The sequence below is a fragment of the Myotis nattereri genome (genome assembly GCF_964212035.1).
Source record: "Myotis nattereri genome assembly, chromosome: 3".
NCBI lineage: Eukaryota > Metazoa > Chordata > Mammalia > Chiroptera > Vespertilionidae > Myotis > Myotis nattereri.
Window position 1 is genome coordinate 186,658,589 of NC_138077.1, and position 13,448 is coordinate 186,672,036.

General features: G+C 38.1%; 1 protein-coding gene across 1 annotated transcript in view; it reads right to left on the bottom strand.

Moving 5' to 3' along the window:
• The window catches only part of FOXJ3 (forkhead box J3), a 99,331-nt gene extending 86,831 nt beyond the window's left edge, over nt 1–12,500 (bottom strand). Inside the window, exon 1 of the mRNA XM_081085585.1 lies at nt 12,442–12,500. Within this exon, the coding sequence (XP_080941711.1) occupies nt 12,442–12,485 (44 nt within the window). The 5' untranslated portion in view covers nt 12,486–12,500. The remainder of the gene's footprint in view (nt 1–12,441) is intronic.
• Nucleotides 12,501–13,448: the final 948 nt, after the last annotated feature.

Sequence of the window (13,448 nt, forward strand, 5' to 3'; positions counted from 1 at the left end):
GAAAAAAATCTATTACAGATTGACTTTACATTTTGTAACCATGTGATGTAAAAAAAAAATTTTTTTTAATGTATAAAGTAATAATTTAAGCTATTTTAAGAAAAAGTAGTTGATGTTACTTTTTTCAAAATTAGTTACCAGTGCAAATGCAAACTGGTGCAGCCACTGTGGAAAACAGTACGGAGTTTCCTCAAAAAACTAAAAGTGGAACTCCCATTTGACCCAGTGATCCCACTTCTAGGAATATATCCCAAGAAACTAAAAACACCAATCAGAAAGGATATATGCACCCCTATGTTCATAGCAGCACAATTTATAATAGCTAAGATTTGGAAACAGCCTAAGTGCCCATCAGCAGATGAGTGGATTAAAAAACTGTGGTGCATCTACACAATGGAATACTACACTGGTTAAAAAGGAAGGACTCCTACATTTGCAACAGCATGGATGGACCTGGAGAGCATTATGCTAAGCGCAATAAGTCAGTCAGAGAAAGATAAATATCACATGATCCCACTCATTTGTGGAATATATTGAACAACATAAACTGTGAACAAATACAAATCCAGAGACAGAGAAGCATTGATCAGACCGTCAAATCTCAGAGGGAAGGTAAGGGAAGGTGGGGGTAAGGAGGAGAGATCAACCAAAGGACTTGTATGCATGCATATAAGCATAACCAATGGACACAGACATCAGGGGGGGGCGAGGGGGGGGTAGGATAAGGACACATATGTAATACCTTAATCAATATAGAAAAAAAAATAGTTTTCATACACCAGCCTAATCAAAGTTCATATTTATCTTTTAATTTCAACAAATAACACAGTTGATCTCTGCTCCATTTAGAAGAAAAAGAGACAATCTACAAAGGTATGAATAACTGTCTGGGCCTTTAAACGTCCTGAGTAATGACCTTTTTAAAAGAGAAACTGAAAAAATTCCTCAATGCAGTTAAAATTCAGATGGAAAAATCACAATTTAAAATAAGGACTCCAATATCCAAATAATAGAAGATCATTCTTCAAAACTCAACTTTCACAACTTTTCTTTTGCCCAATAAATATTCACAATTTACACAAAATTGGGAGGGGGGGGCGTTTAGTGAGAAAACTTCATCTTTAAACGCAATTGTGATTTCAGATCTACACTAATAAACTAGAAAAATGCAAACTGACCATACCTTCATGACGCCCACCAGCCAATCAGGAGTATGCAAATTAACCCAACAAAGATGGTGGGTTAATTTGCATATGCAGGCACAGAGCGGCTAGGGGCAGGGTGGCCGCTTGCGCGCATGCCGGCACCAAGCAGCCTGGGTCCCGGGGACGGGTGTCCTCAGGACCCAGGCTGCTCTGAGCCTGTAGGCCCACATGTAGGCCCAGAGCGGCCTGGCCACTCAGGGCCTACGCACACAGGCACCGAGCACCCAGGGGTGGGGCAAGAACACCCTCCACGTCACCGTGGTGGGCCTGTGGGCAGTGCGCATGTACCAAGAGGCGGGGGGGGGGGGGGTGGGGGGGGCCAGGGGGGGGGCACGGCAGCGTGGGGAGCACCAGGAATTCTGGGAATTGTCGTTCTGGTGGCAGTCCCTGGACCAGAAGCAGAAGCCCAGAGCGCGGGGAGCACCAGGAATGCTGGGAATCGTAGTTCTGGTGGCGGACGCGTTGTGGGATCTCCTAGACCAGCCGTGGGCAAACTACGGCCCGCGGGCCGAATACGGCCCGTTTGAAAGGAATAAAACTAACAAAACAAAAAAAAAGACCGTACCCTTTTATGCAATGATGTTTACTTTGAATTTATATTAGTTCACACAAACACTCCATCTATGCTTTTGTTCTGGCCCTCTGGTCCAGTTTAAGAACCCATTGTGGCCCTCGAGTCAAAAAGTTTGCCCACCCCTGTCCTAGACACTACAGCAAAGTGAGCCTGGAGCAAGATACTGTTGTGCGTGGGGGATGGAGGGAGAGCAAAGGTGAGAGACATAAGTAAAGTCAGAGTGTAGAGGAAAAATTAAAAGGAAGATATCCTGTAACTTCTAGGAAATCTCCACCAATGGAGCAAAGAAAAAAAAAAGACCTCTACTATTGTGTGAGCACAAAACCAAACTGGGTTGGGGTCTCAGACAATTCGCTCACATGATTGCAAAGATAGACAGAAACTCCCCGATTGGAGAGGGCTCCCCTGAGGGCTCCCAGATTGGAGAGGGTGCAGGTCGGGCTGAGGGACCACGCCCCCCCCCCCCCCCCCTATGCACAAATCTTCGTGCACAGGCCCCTGGTTTATCATAAAATCAGAGATAAAGAACTTCATTAGCTCATTTTTTTAAATTCCTGTTATTACTTATTTTGGAGACTAATAACATTCTTTAAGATCCCCAAGGGAAGAAAAGTTCACAACTTATTCAAATCTGTTGTAAGATTTGTAATTCACTGTAGTTGTTTTTATTTTTTGTTTTTAATTTAAAAAAGTTTCAGCAGGCTAATCTAAACCTCCCTTGCTATCGAAAAGAAAATTTCTTTAAATTCTATCTTAGCAAATGAAAGCTGGTCAGAGTTCTCTTCATAATGATGCTTCATATGTTTTATAGTATTAACATCATTTGGGCTCTTTGTTCTCAAAGTTTAAAGACTAGAACTTCTTCAACCCAATATGATTCAAGAATCATAATATACCTATTGCTCTTCTCTAGATTCTTTCCAAATTATTCCACAACTATGTAATCTTAGATTCACAAAACTGTAGTCTAAATTCATACAAGCCATACTCATAGTTAGAACTCCATTCAGGATACAAAATTAGGGATCATATGGTCAAAAGATATTTTCATACTATATGTGTTATTCTCAGCTTTAAAATATTTTACTCTACAATTTAGGGAGGGGAAATAAGTATTTGGGGGCATTAACCACGAAACTACTAGTATATCCTGTCATTAAATACATACTATATTTTGCATTTAAACCTCACTCTACCTACTGAAATCTGTTTCCAAGTAGCTGGAAAGACTGATGAATACCAGTCCCCCTTTGACACAAGAACACTCAAAGCCATCTTTGCAGCTGTTACTTAAAAACCTAGATGGAGTCTGCTATTAATATTTCTTATACTTAGTTTAAATATCTATCTATATAAAAGCCTAAGCAACCACCGCAACCGAACAGATGACCAAACAGGTTGCGGGAGGCAACCAGGCCGGCAGGGGGGTTAGTGAGGGGCGACCAAACGACTGAGCAGCAAGCTGAGTGGGGTGACCCAGCCTGCAGGGGGGTTAGTGAGGGGCGAACAAACAACCGAGCAGCAGGCTGCGTTGGGAGAGCAGGCCAGCAGGGGGGTTAGTGAGGGGCAACCACACTCGTGCATGCACGATACATATAAAGCTCTCGCTGGTGCGAATTGCACGCATGTGTTTCCATCTGTCATTGTCGATCTTGAATGTGGTTGACATTTCTATTATAGAGAAAGGGCAAATAGGGATATTAAAATATTTCTAATTAATTTGCTTTCAATGTGCACAAATTTGTGCACTGGGCCACTAGTGTCAAGTATATCTCAATAAAGCGTTTCTAAAAAAAGAAACAAAATATTTGCGGTTTGGTATTAGTCAGCCAAGACATAAAAAGAAAAAGCCCTTAAAGAAAAAATTGGTAAGTTGGATATTATCAAAACTGAAAACTGCTCTAGTAAAAAATTTGCATCCCAAATATCTAAAGAACTCTTATAATGCAATAATAAGAAGACAAAGTACCAAGTTTTAAAATGTGCAAACAATATGAAGAGACATACAAGTAGCCTATAAACAAATGAAAACATGTTCAGCATAATTAGTCAATAAGGAAATGCAAATTAAAACCACAATGAGAGACCACTTCATACTTATTAGAATGTCTAAAAATCAATTTGAAAAGCAATAATAATCTTTCTTCATGAATTTGGTTTAAGCCACATTGCTTTCTTCTTGATGTCAAAACAAAAAGAACTACATTTCTACTGTAAGGTAAAGCATGAATGATTAACCCCATTTTATTATGGCTTCCACTCCTGTTTTCCTCTCATTATCCTATGTGGGCTTCTCTTCTTGATATTCTATTTCTTGATCTACAGACCTACTTTTAAATATATTAAGAAGCACTATTTTTTTCTTGGCTTCTACTTACCCAAATAGTCTCATCTTTTCCATAACCTCCATGAATTGTACTTTTCTACTAGTATATTGCTAATATGTCACTTTTCAAACTCCATAAATATGTGACCAGGTAGGGAGCAAGAACATTAACGTAACTGAGAAAGTGAGTTCCTATGCTTAAAATCTCTATCCAGCACCATAGATCTTCAACAGAGACCTGTCCATGGCACCTATCCTTCAGGATCTCAAGTATGAACTAGAACAAAGCAGAATAATCTTTTGCTTTCCTTTTTATGTTGTTGTTGTTGCTTTTATGAGAATCTTGAGTACTAGTGAGCACTTAAGTATTCAATATGCATCTGTCAAACTGAATAAAATTAAAGCAGGAGTTCATTTCAAATCCACAGGATACTGTTTTGCTTTGAAGGTTGAAATCAAGTCTCAAATTCATTACCCACATGACTATAAGAAAAGGGTTTTGAACTCTAAAAATGCCCTCTCTTAAAATTGAATACTTCTAACCCAACACTGGACACATGCTGTTTGTATCAGATACTTTGAGTAGTGTTTTGCCTAGTTTACCATGTCCTTTCTCAGTGGTCTCCATCCCTAGGGTCCTGAAAGTTGTATTTATACCATGCCTGCACTATTACTATAACAAATTAAAGGATTTTTTTTATGTCATATCTACTTTAATTTTTAAAACTCTATTTTAAAAGACTCTTTCAGAGCAATTTTAGGTTCACAGCAACATTGGGCAGAAAGTACAGATGTTTTCCCATATACTACATGCTCCCTGCCCCTACACACGCACAGCTTCCCACATGATCAACTCCCCACCCAGAATGGTATGTTTGCTACAAGTGACGAACCACCACTGCACATCATTGTCACTCACAGCCCATAGTTTAATTAGGTTCACTCTTGGTGGTGTACATTCTACAGGCTTGGACAAACTTATCGACCATTATGATATCATACAGAGTATTTTCACTGCTCTAAAAGCAAATTAAAGGATTTAAACCAGGGTTGATACCTGACCCAAGTTGTTCACCTGAATTTTCTCCCTCAGGAATTTAGAATTAGGACTGAACTGTTTGGGCTGATCTTCTGAATGAAGAAACTATAAACTTGAGAGTTATTATATGGCCATATGCCAGAAGTTGGTTTGTAGAGCCCTGGCCGGTGTGCTAAATGGTTAGTGTGCTGGACCACCGACCACCCAGCACCGGAAGGTCGCAGGTTCGATTCCCGGTCAAGAGCACATACCTGGGTTACCGGTTCAATCCCCAGCCCCAGTTGGGGCCCATGCAGGGGCCTAACCAGTCAATGCTTCTTTCTTTCTTTCCTTCCGTCTGTCCTTCCTTCCTTCCTTCCTTCCTTCCTTCCTTCCTTCCTTCCTTCCTTCTTTCCTTCTTTCTTCCTTCCTTCCTTCCTTCCTTCCTTCCTTCCTTCCTTCCTTCCTTTCTTCCTTTCTTCTTCCTTTCTTCCTTTCTTCCTTTCTTCCTTTCTTCCTTCCTTCCTTCCTTCCTTCCTCTCTTTCTCTCTTTCTCTCTTTCTCTCTCTCTCTCTCTCTCTCTCTCTCTCTCTCTCTCTCTCTCTCTCTCTCTCTCTCCCCTCCCCCCCTCCTTTTCTCCCTCCCTCTCTTCCACACTCTGTAAAAATTAATGGGGAAAAAATACCCAGGTGAGGATTAACAAACAAAAAAAAAGAAAGCTGGTTTATAAAAATGAAGAAATAAGTTACATTCGGTGAGAAGCAACAGAGATGCAAGTATACTGCCTAGGTTCCTAAGAACTTAAGTTCTGTTCCCTCAAGAGATCCAGCTATCCCTGGGTTCTGTGAAATACCCCAATATTCTCCAAACAAATTTTTTGTTTTTCTTTTTCATTTGATATATTTAGTGCTGATTTCCTTTACTTGCAACCAAACAAACTTGACTAAAATCAGCTTACTAAATCAAATCATGTAACTTTTTTATTTTTCATATTTTATACTATGTGCACCATTGATAGGCAGAGATTTTATATTTGATTCTTCTTTTACTTTGCCCATATATTCAGTGATGATTTTTATTCCCTATTACATGATAGCATTTTCCCTACATATATGAATTCATGACAAATGTAATTTCTCCACCACATCCCCATAATAAAACTACCTTTCATAACAAGATTTTTTTAAATCTTATACATGTATTTCAAAATTAAGCTACTAGTTTTATATTATTTATTCCAGTTTCCTGCATTGATCTTTCCTTTTGCACTTATTTTTTTATGGTATGATCAATTAAGTGGAATATTTTATGGTATCCCTCATTTAAGAAAAAGCCTCAAATTATAACAAATACTGATAACTAAGAGGCAAAATTTAGTAATTAGGAGCATGGGCACTAAAATAAGATCTATGTATAAATCTCAATTCTGTCCCTTAATATAATGCATGTCCTTGGGTTGCTTAACTTTATCTCAGTTTCCTAGTTTGTGAAACGAGAATAATAATTCTACCGACCTTATAGAGTTGTTGGTGGGATTTAATTAATATACTTTAAAATGCTTAAATAATGCCTGGTCTAGAAGTAAGAGCACTTTAAATGCTATCAAGGCCAATATTTAGCAACAAAAGTAACTTTTATAATGTCCTTCAGTCAATGGTACTCTTCAATACCTGATGTTCAGAAATGGAAGCCCTAAGGCATTAGATGAAAGATTAAACTACATTTAGAGTGAGCTAGACCAGCAGTATCCAATAGAACATTCTGCAATTACAGAAATGTCTGTGTGCTATTCAATAAGATAGTCACTAGCATATGTGGCTACTACGCACCTAAAATGTGGCTAGTGTGACTGAGGAACTGATTTAAACTTGTATTCACTTTTAATTAATTTAAATTTAAGTAGATGCACGAGGCTAGTGGCTACCGTATTAGACAGCAAAACTTTAGAAGATAAGCCAGAAAAGTTCAAAGTACATTTTAGAAAAAGTTTCTATAGTGGCCAAAATTAAGAGACTTTCTCATTAACCTTCATTTAATCGGAACATGCCAAAACTAAATATGAGAACAGATTTTATCAACTCCAAAAAGTTTGATAAAAATGATAAAAGATAGCAATGACAATGTAAAAGCTATTTCTGTTCCTGTGTGGGGCAGACATAAGAGAATAAAATTATAAAAATAAACATATAATATTAAATGTCAGCAACATCCTTAGCCTGAAGGCCAGTTACAAACCTGGACATTACTGATACTCGAGAATCTAAGAATTTAGGGGAAAAGAAAAAATAGAAAAAAGGGGGAAAAGAAATCCTCTTCTCACATGTTCTTGAGTTGAAGCAAAGAATATAAAATCTGTCCTCTTTTATTCTAAAAATGATGATTCTTTTTGCTTTCTACTATTGCAAACTGGTAAAGAGAAAAAATATGCTAGATGCCTTATGTACATACTTAGTCCCATGAATCCTAACAGACCAGTCAGGTAAGCATTAACAATCCTCTAACAGCAAAATTAGTAAAAGTGGAGTAACTTGTCCAAGATCATATGCGTAATATGTGACAGAGATATGAACCTGTATCTATCTGGTTCTAAGGCTATATACCAGAGCTGCCTTATTAATACCAAACCCTGCTACTAGAAACAAGGCAAGAAGCCTTAAAACAAATCTACCCTCTTCTGGTTGTTCTAAATTGCAGGGTCATCAGTATCAACAGGAGGAAACAGATGAACAGGAAATTCATCTAGGACACTAATATAACACATGAGCTTCTCTGGCGCTAAAATATCCATGTTCCCTAGCCTATTCTAAACAGATACACTGGGTTAATAATAAAAGGCATCTTTAAAGAAGAAGCATAACAAAAAAGAAAAAAAAATGAGGGTGAAAATAGAAAAAGATAACAAGAAGAAGAAATCTCGTGGGGGGGGGGGGGGTTGTATGTCACCAGAAACTACTTAAAGTGCTACTGATATGCCAGTATCCCAGGCTACATACACATATGAACCATAAAATAAATCCTCTAATACATGTTAGCCAGTTTAGAAATACAGAAAAGGCCCCATTTTAACAAGTCCCCAAAGTCATCAAATTTTACTTTGCTTTGATCAAACCAAATTATGAAAAATAGTCTATTGCTATAATATGTGAAAGAAGTATGTTATAAACATACTAGAGGCCTGATGCACAAAATTCGTGCAAGAGTAGGCCTTCCTTACCCCAGCTGCCGGCACCTGCTTCCCTCTGGCACCCAGGAGACCTGGGCTTCCCTTGCAGCCCTGGCATCCCAGAAGGATGTCCGGTCTAATTAGCATATTACACTTTTATTATTATAGATATGTGTATACTTGCCTAAATAAAGCAAACGTTCAAGGAAAGCTTTTGGTTGTTTTTGTTTTTGTTTTTTAAGTAAGCTTTTGCTCTTACTGAATCTGTACTTTGAAATAAAAACACAGGTATACCTCAGGATTCAAACCTATCTTATGCAAACTCAGGAACCAAACAGATTCTGCTAAATTTTTTAAGAGTCTACTGTTTGATAGAAACTGTATCCATCATTATCTGAACTCTCACTCTTGTTCTCCAAAACTCAGGAAATGAATAGCTATAGATGATCCAGTATTCACTATCCAAACATTATTTAAACTCAGGATATGAATGTAGTTGATTCTAATTAAAAGGCCTACTTGTGAATCCTATATAAATTTTAATATAATTTCACATCCTATATAATAAAAGGCTAATATGCAAATTGTCCTGTCGACTGGGAGTTCAACCAGGAGTTTGACTAGGGGGCGGGCCCAGCCCCATCAGCCCCAATCAGAGCGGGCCAGCCAGACCCAACCTGTGCACGAATTCATGCACCAGACCTCTAGTGATTTATAAAATTAGGGCTTTTTTTGGCATCATACAAGTATTCTGCATAAACACTAGCAGCAAAATAGATCTGAGAAAATATCTTTTTGTACTATATTTCTTAGTAGTTTGATGGAACAAGTTATTAAGTTATTCCCCCTAGCTCCCTTTACTTCACTTAGCACAATACCCTCTAGGTCAACCCATCCATGCTGTCGAAAATGGTAAAATTTCATTCTTTTTTATATCTGAGTAATATTCCATTGTATATCTTTTAATCATAAAATACAATAATGTAATTTTAAAAATAATCCTAACACAGTCAAATTAAACAAGGATCCAATATCATTCATAGCAAACAATATTTAATTTGTTTACCCTAAATATCTAAAGGAGAGAGAAGAATTTTAATCCATTAACTAACTAGCCTCTCCTACCCAACAAATATTTTTAATATTTTTTAATCCTCACTCAAGGATCTTTTCCCATTGTTTTTAGATAGAGTAGAAGGGGATAGGAGATAGGAGGAAGGGGGGCGGGGGGAGGGGGAGAGAGGGAGAGAGGGAGAGAGGGAGAGAGGGAGAGAGGGAGAGAGGGAGAGAGAGAGAGAGAGAGAGAGAGAGAGAGAGAGAGAGAGAGAGAGAGGTTGAGATTAGTTGCCTCCCACATGACCCCCACAGGGCTGGGAACAAACCTGAAACCCAGGTGCATGCCCTTGACCAGGAATCAAACCCACAACCCGCAACCGGCCAGGGCCCCCAACAAATCTTTTAAATGTCACACATTTTCGTTCCACCTCCTATCTTCACTTACACATAATTGTCTATTCCCATTCTTACCTATGCCTACAAACCCCTACCTGCCTACCAATTTCCTCTTTCTCAGCCACATATTCAGTTCTTCTCCACCAACTCAGATGTTTTTTGTTTTAAGGCTAGCCACTTCCTAGATATAGCAGCAGTATATATAGGAGACTTATGAGTTCTGGCTCTATTTCTAGAAAGATGTTTCTGGTTTGAGGAAGACTCTCTGGAAAGGTAGACTAAAATTGATTGTGGTTTTAAACAATCCAGTGTCCCCCCATCACTACCGGAAACTAGTCATTCTTTTCTTCTTTTTCATATATCAAACCAACGCTGGCTTCCAGTTAGAAAACCCAATGACAAACAATGGTTTTCTCTGGTTCATAAATGGACTTTATAAAATATTACAGAAATAAAAGATGTATGTATTTAATTTTTATTTTTTTAATCCTCACCCAAGGATATTTTCCCATTGATTTTTAGAGAGAGTGGAAGGCAGAGGGAAAGACCGCGATATATTGATGTGAGAGAAATACATCGATTGGTTGCCTTCTGCACACGCTCAGATCAAGGCTCGGGCAAGGGAGGAGCCTGCAACCAAGGTACGTGCCCTTGACCGGAATCCAACACAGGAACCCCTGGTCCACAGTCCGACACTCTATCCACTGAGCCAAACTGGCTAGGGCTGAAAATAAGCCAACTCAGATGTCATGGAGCTTCTCAGTTTATTAATTAAATACTAGTGCATTTATAACTATATCGACAAAAAATTTTAATTCTAGAATATTGTGCAAAGAATTACAGTGAGCAAATTATAAATAACTCATGGTATCTCTTCTTTTTCGTCATCCCTTCCAATTCTATAATTCTATCAAGCAAAAAAGTTAGATATATATTATTCCTCACCCAATTTCATATAAGCTTAACCTAAACATAAATATTCAAATAAAGGGATTTAAAATCTGTCAGTGACTTTAATATATGTTTGTTTCAGCATATCCCACAACTAAAATATCTGTAGGGAAGTCTAATCAGTGGAAGATCAAAGTCTGTAAAATATCCTGATATGACCATATCCAAAGTCTTAAATAGTCCCAAAAAAGGGTAAAATGACTCTTCCCACCATACTCATTAAAAACCGTTAAGTCAAATCAGTTCTATAGCAGCTTTGGAAATTTTAAAAAAGATAATACTCTTTTTAAAAAGTTCTTTTCAGAATTACACAGGTATCCCTTGTTTGGTAGCATGGGGGGAAGGAGGAAAGGTGGCAGGGGTTAACAAAGTAGAAAAGCAACCCTCCATCTGTTTCCATTATAAGCTGGAAGATGCATTCTCAGGGAAAGATATACCATTATGCCATGGAGTAAAGTTTTTTACTAAGGTAAAAGAATAGCCAGCCTTGGTCTGTTGAAAACTCAAGTGTGTAAACACTACGAAGGCAACTTCATTTTTCTTTTGTGGAATTCTAGACAACCAGAATTTCTTTCCAGCCTAAGGATTCCTTGGCTTCACATTCATGGCTCTAACAATTTTGTATCCTTCCTCTCTCTCCTCTGCCCTCCAAAGCTAGGCAATTTTAGTTCTCTTCACCACTCTGTTCCAGCCACAGTGACTTCCAACATACAAGACAAGTAAGTCTCCTGCCTTGGCACTTCCTGAATTCCCTCTTCCTGGAATGCACATCTTCCATATATCCAAGATACGACTCATTCCATCTCTCTTTCAGGACTTCATTCAAATGTCACTTTTCAGCAAAGCTTTCCATAGCTACCCTATCTTAAACAAAGAAAAAAACAACAACAAAAACAACAACAACAAAACTGTATTTCCTATTCCTCTTCTCTATTTTATTTTCGCCTTAACCCTGTCACTAACATATACTTCTTATTTATCTTGCTCATTAATTGTCCCTTCACCAGAATGTGAGCACCATGATTATAGGATTTTTTATCTGGTATGTTCACTTCTGTAGCCCAACATTTAGAATAGTGCCTGACAAAATATTAGGTGCTCAACATGCTGAATGAATAAATGGAATGCAATACTACACGTAACTGGTAAGTGTTGCCATCAACACTTCATATTCCAGTCTGAAAAATTTCAATGAACAGACTAGATTTAGGTTGTCTTATCAATCTGTACTATGGGAACTGCAGCAACCCCTTGGGGATAAATGTGAGGACAGAAAATGGTAACCTAAGCAAGCAGAAAAGTCCTACATTTATCTGTTTTATTCATTGGATTTCACATAAATTTAACTTGTAAAGGATTTGGCAACTTCAAAAAATCTAAAACCACTGGATTGTATATAACTTAATTCCTAAGTTCTATTTTACATTAGGTAACATGTTTACCTAGGTAACATGTTTACATCCTCCTTTAGAAAGAGGTTAAAATTAAAATTAGCATCTAATCTCATTTAATAATCTTCTACAAAGGCAACCAATATTTACTCTGTATTTTCCAATTCAAACAAGAGATTAGTTTTTTAAAAAAGAAATAACAAAGTATAAAATTATGTTATTTCATGTATAAGAACATATGTAAATTCACCAAGTAGAACTTAAAAGAGCCAAATCCCATTACCACAAATATTGCTGTAAGTAAAAATATCTCCCAAGTAAAATGTTACATGCTCCAATAAAGAAAAAGAGGAGCACTCACCTTAATGAAGTTACAGATGGACAAGCCTGTCCATACAAACCCATCTGGCCACAAAGAGAATCTGAAAAATAGAGAAGAGTTATTTATCAGATGCTCCAAAGTAAATGAAACTATAAATCATGTTACAATTCTAATTAAAACACTCTGAAAACTCATAAAATTTAAGAAATTGTTATGCTTATGTTATACAGAGTGTGTTCAAACTGTTTAGTAGAATCCTAGGGGTTCCAAGAGATGCCTAAAGGCTACCAAAAAGTTGAGCATGCAGACTCTCATTCCCACATAATTGTCCCCCACCCATCTACTCTTCAATCTAAGCAGTATTGGCTTTATATCCTGGACTTCACTAAGACTTCACTGAAATAATTCCATTGCTTAACACGTTAAGCGCCCAGCCCGTTTTGTCTTCCGGACAGAAAGTATAGCGTCAGTCACTGATGACTGATTAGGCCAGTGGTCGGCAAACTCATTAGTCAACAGAGCCAAATATCAACAGTACAACGATTGAAATTTCTTTTGAGAGCCAAATTTTTTAAACTTAAACTATATAAGTTGGTACACTGTTATTAACTTAATTAGGATACTCCTAAACTGGGCCTTTGCTAAAAACGTCCTCAATCTGATTGAGGTACGTTCGCTGAGGTCGACCCCTTCCAACTCTCCCATCCACACTCGTCTTGTATACTTGTTTCCTCTATCTCCTTTCCGAAAACCGACTTCTGCGCATGAGCCACGAAGTTTCGATCGCACTGTACATGCGCGCCCACACATGGTATTTTGTGGAAGAGCCACACTCAAGGGGCCAAAGAGCCGCATGTGGCTCGCGAGCCACGGTTTGCCGACCACTGGACTAGGCGCTTAATGTGTTTAAAAAAAAAAAAAGTGAAGAACAGCACTGAAACAGAAAGACCATTGAATAAGAGAGTTCTAGGGCCAAATTCTAACTGTGGCACTATGAGACCTTGAAGAATTCATATAAAACCTCACTGAATCTCAGTTACTTCATC